Source organism: Spinacia oleracea, chromosome 3, assembly GCF_020520425.1.
Source record: "Spinacia oleracea cultivar Varoflay chromosome 3, BTI_SOV_V1, whole genome shotgun sequence".
Lineage (NCBI taxonomy): Eukaryota > Viridiplantae > Streptophyta > Magnoliopsida > Caryophyllales > Amaranthaceae > Spinacia > Spinacia oleracea.
In genome coordinates this window covers 33,731,421-33,744,213 of record NC_079489.1, presented here as the reverse complement: position 1 = coordinate 33,744,213, position 12,793 = coordinate 33,731,421, and the positions used below count along the sequence as shown (strand labels likewise).

At 37.3% G+C, this 12,793-nt stretch overlaps 2 protein-coding genes across 3 annotated transcripts; one reads left to right on the top strand and one right to left on the bottom strand.

Annotated features, from left to right (window-relative positions):
• Nucleotides 1-438: 438 nt before the first annotated feature.
• LOC110779227 (pentatricopeptide repeat-containing protein At2g41720) lies at nucleotides 439-6,632 on the top strand. 2 transcript variants are annotated; one of them, XM_056840104.1, is made up of 10 exons: nucleotides 439-1,060; nucleotides 1,709-1,881; nucleotides 2,027-2,132; nucleotides 3,110-4,219; nucleotides 4,316-4,421; nucleotides 4,502-4,706; nucleotides 5,485-5,617; nucleotides 5,701-5,805; nucleotides 6,095-6,215; nucleotides 6,333-6,632. In XM_056840104.1, the coding sequence occupies exons 1-10, from the start codon at nucleotides 590-592 to the stop codon at nucleotides 6,467-6,469; spliced, it is 2,667 nt and encodes an 888-aa protein (XP_056696082.1). In that variant the 5' UTR covers nucleotides 439-589; the 3' UTR covers nucleotides 6,470-6,632. The 2 variants fall into 2 exon arrangements, with proteins under 2 accessions (XP_056696082.1, XP_056696083.1); XM_056840105.1 differs by having other exon boundaries at nucleotides 459-1,060; nucleotides 6,104-6,215.
• A 549-nt stretch (nucleotides 6,633-7,181) lies between these two features.
• Nucleotides 7,182-12,123, bottom strand: LOC110779236 (AP2-like ethylene-responsive transcription factor At2g41710). Its single transcript, XM_021983772.2, has 9 exons — nucleotides 11,605-12,123; nucleotides 10,349-10,431; nucleotides 10,170-10,178; nucleotides 9,983-10,071; nucleotides 9,740-9,813; nucleotides 9,584-9,634; nucleotides 9,182-9,246; nucleotides 8,420-9,036; nucleotides 7,182-7,741 (listed from the first exon to the last, which is right to left on the bottom strand). The coding sequence occupies exons 1-9, from the start codon at nucleotides 11,850-11,852 to the stop codon at nucleotides 7,685-7,687; spliced, it is 1,293 nt and encodes a 430-aa protein (XP_021839464.1). The 5' UTR covers nucleotides 11,853-12,123; the 3' UTR covers nucleotides 7,182-7,684.
• Nucleotides 12,124-12,793: the final 670 nt, after the last annotated feature.

The following is a 12,793-nucleotide window of genomic DNA, read 5'->3' as shown; positions in this document are numbered from 1 at the left end:
AATGAACTTGTATCCGTTGTCCTCGCATTTGGACGCATACTTCTTGTTTTTCTTCTCCACAACATTGTGCAAGGCCACCCAGGAGTCCAGGAGCCCAAAGACTCACACCCAGACCACCAAAGGGAGAAATGTCAGCCACATCCAAACATGCATCTTTACCCTGAAACCAACTAAATAGTAAAAGGTTTGCAGGTCTTAGAACATTCCCAACCTCTGCAAGGAAACCCATTAAAGCATCCTTAGTTACGCACCACGATCCCAAAAGATGAAAAAAATATCCGGGTCCTAAAAGGTTAAAAAAATCAAAATATCAGATACTAACCCTTTAGTTTAACTTATTATTTGAGTGGTAATATGGTTATTGTCGGATTACACTGTGATTAATTAATTGACCGTAAAATAAAATGAGGTTTAGTGAAAGAAAAAGGTTTGCAAGTTGAAAAAACCGAAAGATTAGCTTAACTCAAACTTGTTGAGAGGGTTTTATCTGTTCAATCCATTTCCCACCATTTCTTCATATTCCCTCCTGCAGGCTGCAGCTCCCTTCTCCCTCAACCCCCGCGCATCTTTCTCTCTGACGCGCACACAAATGACAGCAATTACTCCTCAATTTCGAACTCCATTAAACTTCACTCAACCATTACACCCAAATCATCATCATCAGAATAATCAGTCTCACTTCAATCCCCAAAAATCAACCACTTACCCAACAAAACCCACCTCTCAAAACCCCCCAAAAATCAGAACTTTCCCCTCGAAGTTAACTTCAAATGACAAAAATTCCACAAAAAACACAGGAAAATGGGAGAGAAAAAAGCAAGGTTTTGTAGACTATGACAAAGGAGAGCATCACGTGACTGAGCACGTGAGCGGTTTGAGGCAGGGTGATATCCCTAGAAGGTACAGGATTAAGGTACAAGCTGATAAGTTCCAGAAGGATTGGTCCATTACTCAGGTGGTTCACAAAATCTTGGCTCTTAATGGTGGGGATGATATTGAAGGTGTTTTGAATCATTGGGTTGGCAGGTTTGCTAGGAAGAATTATCCTGTTCTTATTAAGGTTATTTCTCATTCTTTTTCTTTTAAAATCATTTTTTTTGTTGTTGAATATGTATGTGGGTATGTGTTGAACAAATGAGTTGAGGATTTTGTATGTGTGGGGTTTTTCTTGGGTGTATAAGGAGCCATTGATGTAGACGGGATTTGGTACAAGGTCTTAGGTACCACCTCTCGAGATTTGGACTCATTAAGATAGTTGACATCTACTATGTGGGTTTTAAGGGAGGAGGTATGCGAATTACTGAATTCTGTTGAGTAAATTTGTGGCGCAAAATGTATTTGTCGTTGTAGGATGATGAGGATGAGTGGGCATTGTTGGACAAGGAAATCCGTGATTGCAAAACATTGTTGGGTTGAATTTGAGTATCTTGTTACATGTGGATGAAAATTTGATAATTTTAGAAGTTAAAGGTATGAAGTCTTGGCATTTTGAAACTAGCACTTCACAATTGGCAAAAATATGAGAAGCCTTTATATTGTTCTTGATTTTACTTGATTTCTTTGTGATCCTAATCTTTATGGTCCTTCAAACTAGTAAGGAACTGCAACCATTTCTGTTGTTCAATAGCCTATTTGACTTGTGAATCTGATTGTTAAGTAGGTGGGTTGCATTTTCGAAATGGACTTAAAATCTGATATCTGATTGTAGGAGTTGACTCAGTTGGGTTCTATTGAGCATGCAATTCATGTCTTCAATTGGATGAAAAATCAGAAGAATTATTGTGCACAGAATGATATATACAATATGTTGATCAGATTACATGCCAGGCATAATCATGTAGATCAGGCGCGTGGCTTATTTTTTGAGATGCAAAAGTGGAAGTAAGTTCATATGTGATCCATCAGAAGTACTTGTTTTATAATTGATTATTTGCAAGCTGCATCTCATAAGAGAGGGTTATAAGTTCTGAAATTATACTTGCATTGAGAAAGTATATTTGGTTGCTTAATATATAGTTTTTTCCAGGTGCAAGCCAGATGCTGAAACGTACAATGCTCTTATTAATGCACATGGAAGAGCTGGTCAATGGCGTTGGGCAACAAATATAATGGAAGATATGCTCCGTGCAGCTGTATGTAATTGTACATTCTTGCCTAGTTAAGTTGCTTCATACATATGATGTGAGATTCGTTCTTTTTCATTCTTCTTTTTTTTTTTTCTGTGAGAGACCCATATTTTCCCTCAGTCTCCACTACATTTGCAAAGCATTAGGAAAAAACTTCACTAAATTGCCCATTTCTTCTAGCCAATTGGTCCAGATTATGGGACACACAAACTCTATGCGTACTGACTTCACTCAGACAACAAGAGTAAAAGAAAGACACATAATCATATTCCCTTCAGCTCACGTGTGCATAATACACATTCTTGGTAGATGTTTGAGAGGAAGATCTGCATCCAACTAGATTAGGATAGCTTGCAATTCTGTTTCTTGTCCCCACTATAAAGCTTAGATCACTGCAATTGCTTCCTCTTGTAATGAGTTGTTCACTTGTTTGCAACAGTGGTGTTTACTCCTCTGCTAACTTTAGCCATTGTCACTTCTTTTTACTGCAACCCATCCAGCTCGAACTTTGGTATTCTCCTTTCCTTTCAACCCATCCTGAAAATCCCATCTCCGACAAGATCACAAATTCACAATGCAAGGAGGATCTCTTGCTCTGTCCCTTGTCAACCAACGACAGCTTCCTTCAAGTTTCCTTGAAGTTGTAAGCATTGAACTAACCCCCCCCCCCCCCTCTGTAGAAAACAATGGGCAGTCTATCGTACTTTGTTGTGTGATCTTGGAATTGAATTGCTGCCATCATTTGTACTGTTACTGTGGTACTACTGCTTTTATTCCTGCACATGGATATTTTTAGGGTTTTTGTTATGATTTCCAGAGGATAGGTGGACAGTTTTGCCCATAATTAGTGCTATCTAATTATCATCTTTAGTAGATGATATATGTTGCTCATTTTCTTTCAGGTTTTTTGCATATAAAATAAGCACTTTGCCAGATATTATATCTGAGTAATAGGTTGGACTAAAATATATGCACTACTGCAGATTCCTCCAAGTCGGTCGACATATAATAACTTGATCAATGCTTGTGGATCTTGTGGTAATTGGAGAGAGGCTCTTAAAATCTGCAAACATATGACTGATAATGGAGTTGGGCCTGACTTGGTAACGCATAACATCATTTTGTCTGCCTACAAAACCGGTGCTCAATATTCTAAAGCTTTGTCCTATTTTGAACTTATGAAAGGGACAAATATTAGGCCCGACACTACAACTCTTAATATTCGAATATACTGCCTAGCAAAGCTCGGTCTGTATGAGGAAGCTGTTGGTGTTTTAAATTCTATGAGAGAGAAGAAATCTGAGTTTCGCCCTGATTTAGTAACATTTACTAGCATCATGCACATGTACTCCATTTGTGGGGAGATTGAGAATTGCAAGACTTTGTTTGATATAATGCTCGCTGAGGGTTTTAAACCCAACATTGTGGCTTACAACACTCTGCTGGGTGCATATGCCTCTCAAGGGATGAGTGAAGAAGCATTAAAAGTGTTTAATGAGATGAAGCAAAAAGGTGTCCGTCCAGATGTTGTGTCTTACACTTCTCTACTTAATGCCTACGGAAGGTCACAACAACCAAAAAAGGCCAAGGCAACATTTGACTTGATGAAGTTACATAGTTGGAAGCCAAATATCATTAGTTATAATGCACTTATTGACGCCTATGGTTCAAATGGTTGTTTAGCCGAGGCAGTAGAAGTGTTGCGCGAAATGGAAAGGGACGGGATTCTACCTAATGTTGTCTCAATATCTACTCTTCTGGCAGCTTGTGGTCGCTGTTGTGAGAAGGTGAAAATTGATGCAGTACTCTCAGCAGCTGAGAAGCGAGGCATTGAGTTAAATTTGGTTGCTTATAGCACAGCGATTGGAAGCTATATGAATGTTGGAGAATTAGATAAGGCATTATCTCTGTATAAAGTTATGAAGAAAAAGAAGGTCAAACCAGATTCTGTCACATACAATGTACTGATTACTGGTTGTTGCAAGATGTCAAAATATGATCAAGCTATTAAATTTCTTGACGAAATGTCAAATTTGAACATTCCTTTCACCAAGGAGGTGTACTCCTCTGCTATCAGTGCCTATAGTAAGCAGGCAAGGGCCTACAAGTTATCTTCTGTTTGCTTCTAATTTATCTGGACGAATCTGACCCCCCCCCCCCCCCCTCTCCCCCCACTGTGTTTCTCTCAGGGACGACTGAAAGAGGCAGAATCTATGTTTAGTCGAATGAAGATAGCTGGTTGTCAACTTGATATCATTACATATACAAAAATGATACACGCCTATAGTGAAGCTGGTAAAGTCATAACTTGGAGCTTTGACATTCTCCTTTGGAGGGATTTGATATCTAAGAGATATTTTGAGTTTAATTTGCAGAGAAGTGGGACAAAGCATGTGCAACATTTCAGGAGATGGAGGCAAATGATATCCAACCTGATGTTGTTGCCTGTTCAGTTTTGATGAGAGTATTTAATAAAGGAAGTCAACCAGCTAAAGTTCTTAGCTTGCTGGAGTATATGAAAGAGAAAAAAATCCCGACGAGTGATGCTATACATTTTGAAGTCATATCTGCCTGTAGCTTGTAAGTTATAGACTGTTGTTGGCAGTATATCGCTTGTCTTTGGGCTTTTTCATCATTGTTTGTCATCGAGAGCATAAAGTGAAAAGGAAATATTTTCCTTTCAAATGAATTTGTGCCTTCTTTTTCGGGATGGTTTTTAAGAGGAGGATAGCATTAGCTTGGAGAAATGTAGTAGGCTACATGTTTGTTTTGGGTGAAATTTACTTAAAGTAAGTGTTATTCTACAAGAGTAACGCATTTAGGATCTCTTTCTTTTTTACAAGCTTTCCTACTATATCCTTCCCTTATGAATAAAATGTATCTATTCGTGTTTATATTGATTTATTTGATATTTTATACAATAACATGTGCTGATTTTGAGATGTGGGTTTTTGCAGTTTGTGGAAGACTTAATATTTTTTTTCCATATCACCTTAAATTCTAAGTGTTATATTTTGATAATCATAATTGGGCTTCCTAGAAAGATATTTGCCTTTTGCTTCATGATCCGGTGTGTGTTTGTTTCTGTCCAACTCATGCTAGTTCATTACAATCATTTGACATTTTCTTTTCCTATTACTAAACCTGATCTGGACCAATGTGACATTTAATGGTTGTCGATATGCTGTGATAGTATCTCCTTACTGTGATCTTTTGTCTGATAATGTCTCTGGCATTATCCTGAGAAATATGTAGCATTCACAAGGGAAATAAAAAAGTTAAGAAAATGGTAGCTTTAATATCTATGTGCCTTAGATTGTGTACTTCTCTTTGCTTAACTTTAGAACTCTCTCTGAAGGCTACGGGATTGGGAGACTGCAATGGGTCTGATCAAAGTGATGGAACCTATGTTCCCTAAACTTTCAACTGGTTTTCTGAATCACCTGCTGCAATTTCTTGGAAAATCTGGGAAAATGGAGGCAATGATGAAGGTAATCCAAATTTTTGCACTGGTGTTCTAGTTTCTGAATTCTGACTAGTGCTTACAGTTTGTTATGTATCTTCATACACGCAGTTGTTTCTTAAGATAGTAGCATCAGGTGAACAGATCAGTTATTCTACCTACTCAATTTTATTGAAAAATCTTCTGGCGGCTGGAAATTGGAGAAAGTATATCGAGGTAATTTGTTAATCCAGTGATCAAGCTGCTCATCAATTCTTAGTCCCAGATAAATTGCGTTTTTCGTTGTTGATAATAATAAAAAATTAAAATTCCAAATTTTTTGGTAGAGTTGCAAAACTAAACACATCTTAGTATAAGAAAAAGTCTTGTGATGACTGATGAGTGATGACTGATGAGTGATGACTGATGAGTAGTTGTATTCTGTATCATGTCTACCCTTTATTCCTTTTATTTGGAAGATCTTATAAAGTTTAGCTAAATGCCAAAATCCAAAATGACATTGCAGATTTTGCAGTGGATGGAAGAAGCAGGACTTCAACCTTCAGTTGCAATGTACCGTGATGTGTTGTATTTTGCTCAAAGAAGCGGTGGCTCTGACCTTGTTGCAGTCATTCAGGAGCGTATAGGTAACCTTCTCAGGAGATTCATTTTCCATACATTTATTGGTTTGTGACAGATTCCTTGAAAAATAGACCTCAAAAATTTGAACTGTCTGCTCAACCTGACATTAAAATTTGTGACAGATTCCTTGAAAAATAGACCTCAAAACCTGGCTTCACGAAACCAGGTGTGCAGTTCTGCACTTTCAGCATCAGAGTTGACAGGCGAATTTGTACTTCATCCTAAAATAGCAACTTCAACATCGGCATTTTGTTCATAGTTGTAATATGAAAGATTGTAAAGGAGATGCTTAGTTGCGGTCTATTTGTATATTTGTTTTGCCTGTAGTCTATGTTATGAAGTATGTTCCAAGTCTGTATAAAACTTGAGGTGATTTTTCATCATATAATTCATTTTTATTGCCACCAAAGGCCTAAAACACTTGGAATAACTCGCCGCCCAAATATGATTTGTGAATTCACCCAGATGGACACCCAAATCAGATGAATTGATTGCCACCTTGTTTTAAAAATATTGGTTGGGAAACAACTTGAGGAAGTTGGCTAATTTGCATTACGATGGCAAATCATTTTGGAGGAAAGTAGTCATTTTGGCTGTTTTAGTTCTGGTTTCATTCAAATGGTGGCATGCTTTCGATCCCTTACGCGATGAGATATATTTTCCGCAAGAACATTGCCAACTGACTTCTGTACGATGCATTGATGTTCTATCCAAATGTTCTATCCAATCTAAAGGCGTACTTGGGTAAAGCAGCACATAAAGAAAACTAGCAGTTTTTAGAAACACAGACTATTAGCTAAAAGTTATACCTATCAAGTCTAAAAGTTACCCTTAATATAATTATATTCTGCATTTTCAGCAAAATATCATCAGCAAACAGCTTCTGAAGAAATGTGCTAATCACTACTATATTTCAGTATGAAAGAAATTTGAATGCAAAATTTACTTGGCATTAAAGTTACAAGAAAATGTAAAAGCAAATTATGTTCTTTCATATGTCTGATAACCAAATGATGATATGGCTATTTTATTAATAACTTTTAGGTATGGTTTTCAACATACCAATTAGGTCTGAACTTAATAAGTTCATATATATTAGTAACCTGGAAAAAAGAGAAACTATTAAGCAGCCCTGAAAATTTACGGTCAGCGTTGCCTGCAGCAACGGCAGAGTTTACAGTAACGCGGACAAACTGCTCATGGCTACATATTAACAAGTAGTGCTATTCTTGGAATCTTAAAGATGGTTGCTCCTTTACAGCTTAAAACTAGATGATGCTATGCACATTGCCACATTGGGAGAGGGACATAATTTCTTCCTGCTATGCATAATTAGTCTGCCAGGCTGTTTTTATTTTCTCCCCTATAAGCATGTCTTGAGCTCTATCATAGAGATTTCTTACTCTGCCTGTAGCACTGTAGTTCTGCCCATGTATGTAATTGGCCAGATACTTGCAACACGTGGAAGAATTTTTCATCCTTCTTCTTGCCTTAGGAAGCTATATGTTGAGCCGGTCTCGGTTTTGGTAACCTGTATACGATGCAAGGAGAAGACAGTTCATATATTTGATTAATTATGGATGATAATGTGAGAGCAGAACAAGATGCTATTCATAGAACGACAGCCACATATTTGAACTCTACTGATTTTAATTTATTAAAATTTCTACGGCGTAAAATGCTTTAGTTGATTTTCCATAATCCAGCAGTTCATACTCTTCAATACATTTTCCTTGACAGTTGGAATAAAATTCTTGTCAAAAGAACATGTAACATAAAAAAATGTTTTTTGTTTTTGAGAAGTAACATAAAAAGATGTTTGGATACAAAATAATGCAAAAACAAGATGCTACTCGTAGAAGAGAGCTACAAATTATAAGTAATTTTTTTATGGGCAACCACAAATTATAACTCATACTGCTTTTTGTTTATAGTTATATTTATAGGGTCTAATGCTCAAGTTTGAACAATTTTCATCATTCAGCAATGCATCATACTCCAATTAATTTTCCTTGATATGCAAACCTAGAGCAAAATGCTATGATGCAAACAGTTCATTAAACTTAAAGTGTACTATTGTCGTTCTGGAGCCATAATGTGCAAGTGAAATGGCAGGAGAGAGTGTTATAGAGTCCCCCACCAACACACACACACAAATAAATCAAGCCATTGCTAAGAACGCTAAGCAGAAGCAAGTGCATATGCTAACCTCAACAGTCCGAGAAGGGGCCGTAGGCAACACAGGCATTAAAGACGTCCAAAGGATCGGGTCTGCTAAAGGATCAAGGGTGTTGTAATTCGTCAAAAGTGGTGCAGTGAGTAGTGGAGACAAAGGAAACATGTTCTTGTGAAGAGGTAATCCACCTATTCCAAGGGAAGAACCCAATGTCTCAATTCCAGCATCATCACATGTTTTCTGGATATCCTTACCACAATCAATCTTGCTAATATAACTTTTGTTCTCCTTCTCATCATTATCAGTAGTAGTTTCCTTTGCTTTAGATGCTTTGTCTTGCATACTCTTGTATGCAGCGGATCTTGACAATATGCTTAAAGCAGAGGAAGTAGCAGACCCTTTATTGTTTTTCTTTGCTTCGTATGAAGTTCCCAACTGAGGGATCTGATAAGGCTCCGTAGATTGGATTTCCCGTTCTAGTGATTTGAGCTCAGTCCCCATTTCTTCAGAACTGCTGCTATGTTTTCCTGCCTCTGATTGTCGAACTTTATTTTGGCCCCACCACTTGATATAACCGGTTAAATCAAGTTTTCTTTCAATGGAAAAACCACCAGGATAATCACCCTCAGCTGGCATATCTTCTCCTTTACCTTGGGACGGAAAATTAGTTTGTCCAAAGTGAGAATTAAGGTTGGATGAAGTGCAAAATAAAGCTCATCTAAAATAATAAAAAAGTTGTAAAACAAATTTAAAAAATAAAAATAAAAGAAACAATCATCCGAAGTTGTGTTTTACCATAGTGAATGCCATGAAGGTATTCAGTTGCAGTAGCACGGCCCAGTGAAGGTTCCCATCGGCCACTAGATCAAAGAAACATCAGGAGAGCAGAATCAGATCTCTAAAACTTCAGGCTAAAACAAGAAAGGAGATTATGCAATTCACAACTTTGTAATAAACCCTACTGGCTGCTGGAGTTGTATGCATAAGAAAATTGTAATAGATACCGTGTCAATTCAACAAAACTGTCAGACCCAAGAATTAAATGACGAATATCGACAGCATTGATAGACACTGATACTTTTAAGTTATGGTACTCTGATGTCGACCAAGGTATTGCAAGGAAAATTAAAGAGCAAGACGAACAAAGGTGAAAAAGAACAAGATAGCAACTAAGCCACTTAGAAATTACAAGCATACCTTGAAAGTGCACGATATTTAGCTATACCTCTTGAAAAGCCACTACTTTTTCTGCATAGACCATATAGGACAATCAACACAGAGTGTCTAATCCAAAATGAATTATTATAACAAAATAAAAGGAAGGGGTGAAAACAGAAAGCTGATGGTTTTCACCTCCTAAGTGATGCTAGGTATTCCTCTCTTGAGACACTCTGCATTTCTTCTAAATCTCTACTATAATCTGTGACCTGCGTCAGACTACCGGCATTATTAATTTTCATGAGAATCCAGAATTTCAATCTATCTTTTCTTGCATTTTACAAAACAATCCTATCGTCACAAAAGAAAATACTTTTTCCCCCTTTAGTAATTTAACTTTAGATATGCAGCAGAGAATTAAGTTTTTTAGGGTCTCACTGGAAAATTGATAAGAGTTCCTGGCCCCCAATACTTCAAAGCAGCAAGATCATATGCTCTAGCTGCAGCTTCCTCGTCATCATATGCACCTGGGGAAAATGAAGAAAAAAAATATCAACCGGAAAGATCAAGCAATATGAATAAATTAAAGCTAAAACACTTGAAAGTAAACCATTCATGTACTTACCCAAATAAACTACAGAGAGTGGATTGAGCAGCGTTCACCGGTTCGATGACCAACAGCAAGCAAAATCGTGTCAGATATTTAAAAATCTAATCAATGTTACTCAAGAAAGGAGCATAATTGCTAACAAGCTCAAGAGAGATAGCAAAAGAAGTGCATGAAAAAGAGAAGACAATCAGCACCTTGTTTTCCCTTCTTATTCTGATTCTGATTCCAAGTGCTTTTATCCCAAAGGTGAGCTTCATATCGACCAGTCCATCTATGCCTGATGTTTCACAATTTTTCCAAATGGACCCCCAAGAAAAAACCTCATCAGTCACATATAATTTGTTAGAAACAAATTCACAATGACTTTTCACATCAAAGATCATCCCTGAATATTCCATCCCCCTTTTCTTTTCTTCCATTTAAAATAACTAAAAAAAAAGAGAGTTTATTATCATATCCCACTTTTCAACACCAAGTTTTCAATGTTTGAGAAACAAATTATAGGTAGTACATAGTACATTTAAGTGTGTTAGCCTTCATAACATCACTTTATTGGCAAAGATCATACACTCCCTGTTCGTGTTGTCAGTTTGTCACATAAGTTCCTACCCCACATTACTCAAACCCTATTAGACATTTAAACTTCAAGGGCTTGTATGAGATGTTCAAAACTCTCACATGGGTATGGATACTTCACACCATCTTAACCAAAAACATTCCAGAATTCCTTAAAAGTGCAACGTTTTAGAATTACCAACATGACATATCCCATACAAATATTCAAGTCCCCAGAGTAATTTACCTCCTAGCACACAATCTAGTACCTCACTACCTCCATCTTAGACCAAAACTAAACAATAAGCAGACAATCTAGTATCTTCATCCTTGACCAAACACATATAAAACTTTCATAAAATGACTACGCCTAACGCCTTATCCGATACTAGTTCAAGTCCGAGTATCACACAATCTAGTATTACCTTAGACACAAATCCCAAACATTACTGAAATTGCCTTACTAAACTGGAATTGGGACTAAAAGGGCAATGGTGTACCGTGTACATACGATATTTTCGAAACCTAATCTCCATCTTCGCCAATCTATTACCCCAAAAGTCGGGGATGTTACTAGCTAATCTAACAGGCTTCTTATGAAAATCACCTCATTTAGTAATACTAATAATTAGTACTGCACCCGTTGTTGCATGACAATACAATGAATGGCAGAGTAATCAAACCAGTAATTCCCAACATCAACCCAAATTACCGAAATTTCTCCGTTCAATGCAATACAAACTCCATCAAAATCAAACAAATTACCAAAAAGAAGAACCAACATAAACACCCAATTAAATGAAATGAGTAATTCAAATACAACAAATAGTTTTCAGTATCATAATTTTAAAAAATAAAAGCAAAATAATTCAAATCACAGAGGAGAGAGAACAACCTGGTAACGCCGCGGTAGATGGAACTACGCTTTCCGGCAGTAGAAGGCGGCATTTTACTAATCCTATCTTTAGCAGTAGACCCTCCTCTTTCTCTTTTCACCTTCTTCATCATCACCACTCCAACACCCTCACTCTCTTTATTCTTCTGCACCGAAGTTGTCCCAGCCGTCATCTTCACCGTGGCAACCCCCATTTCCCCTCCGCCGCCGCATCCTGCGCCGACATCGCCGCTTGACGTCGACGCCATACTCCACTCCCACCGCCTCCAACGGTCACAAGAAAGTATATATACAGTTCACAAATCACTGAAAATGAGTATCCAATGTGAGAATAATAATACAATGATTTTAGTGAAAATGATAGTTGGTTGGAGTATTTTTGTTTGGAGAAAGACGAACAGTGAGATGAAGAAGAAAGTTAAAAGGGTCCCTCAACGGCTAAGTTTGGGTTTCCAGAGGGGTGTTTTGGTAATATTACTGAGAGGGGGGTGTTTGGAAATTTTGGGGGGTTTTTTCCTTTTTATTCAAATAGTTTGTCAGGGAAGGATTACACCACCAGACCCCAGTTCACGTGAGGTAGTATCTAAGGAGAGCTTAAACTCAAGTTGTCATCTTTTTATGTGAGAACGACAACGTTTGCTTTTAAGTGTTTTGTATCTTTTGGGTTATGGTGGTGATGTGTTGAAATACTCATTTGGATTTCATATTCTTATTGGGATTTGGGACAAGTAAAGATGGCGTTGTGCTGTGTCACGCCTTTATGTGGCTAAGCCAAATTTCAAATGTGCAATTTAATTGTGTCGTAATTTTTAAAATTAAATGTATTCTGATACGCATAATAAAGTTTTCGTGCAAGAACGGGCTAGCTTAGCTAGCATGTATTCATCTTTAAGTTCACGTCCAACCTAACGTCTATTTGAAGAAGTTCTTAAAAGAGTGAAAGACTAAACTTTATTGATTAAGAGAGAAAACTCTTATTACAAGTTTAAGCTTAACAAGCTGCTAAGCTTTTATACTAGTGTGCTTGCATACAATGTATCACTGGTCATAAGGATCAGTTAGTTTCAACAAACTTCTGCAGCCTCTAACAACCTAGTACCGGTCAGCAATCTGTGTGCAATGTAGACAAGTCAGCAGTCTGTGTGTCTTGATCTTCAAGACTTAGTAATCAAGTCACCAAGGTATTGAG

What these genes read in the sequence shown, in the direction of transcription:
- LOC110779227 (XM_056840104.1), top strand. Translation starts at nt 590, where the DNA reads ATGACAGCAATTACTCCTCAATTTCGAACTCCATTAAACTTCACTCAA. An exon ending in ATTATCCTGTTCTTATTAAG is followed by an intron (nt 1,061 to 1,708) that starts GTTATTTCTCAT and finishes ATCTGATTGTAG; the next exon opens with GAGTTGACTCAGTTGGGTTC. An exon ending in ATTGGAGAAAGTATATCGAG is followed by an intron (nt 5,806 to 6,094) that starts GTAATTTGTTAA and finishes ATGACATTGCAG; the next exon opens with ATTTTGCAGTGGATGGAAGA.
- LOC110779236 (XM_021983772.2), bottom strand. Translation starts at nt 11,852, where the DNA reads ATGGCGTCGACGTCAAGCGGCGATGTCGGCGCAGGATGCGGCGGCGGA. An exon ending in GAACTCTTATCAATTTTCCA is followed by an intron (nt 9,814 to 9,982) that starts GTGAGACCCTAA and finishes AGTCTGACGCAG; the next exon opens with GTCACAGATTATAGTAGAGA. An exon ending in CCTTCATGGCATTCACTATG is followed by an intron (nt 9,037 to 9,181) that starts GTAAAACACAAC and finishes TTCCGTCCCAAG; the next exon opens with GTAAAGGAGAAGATATGCCA.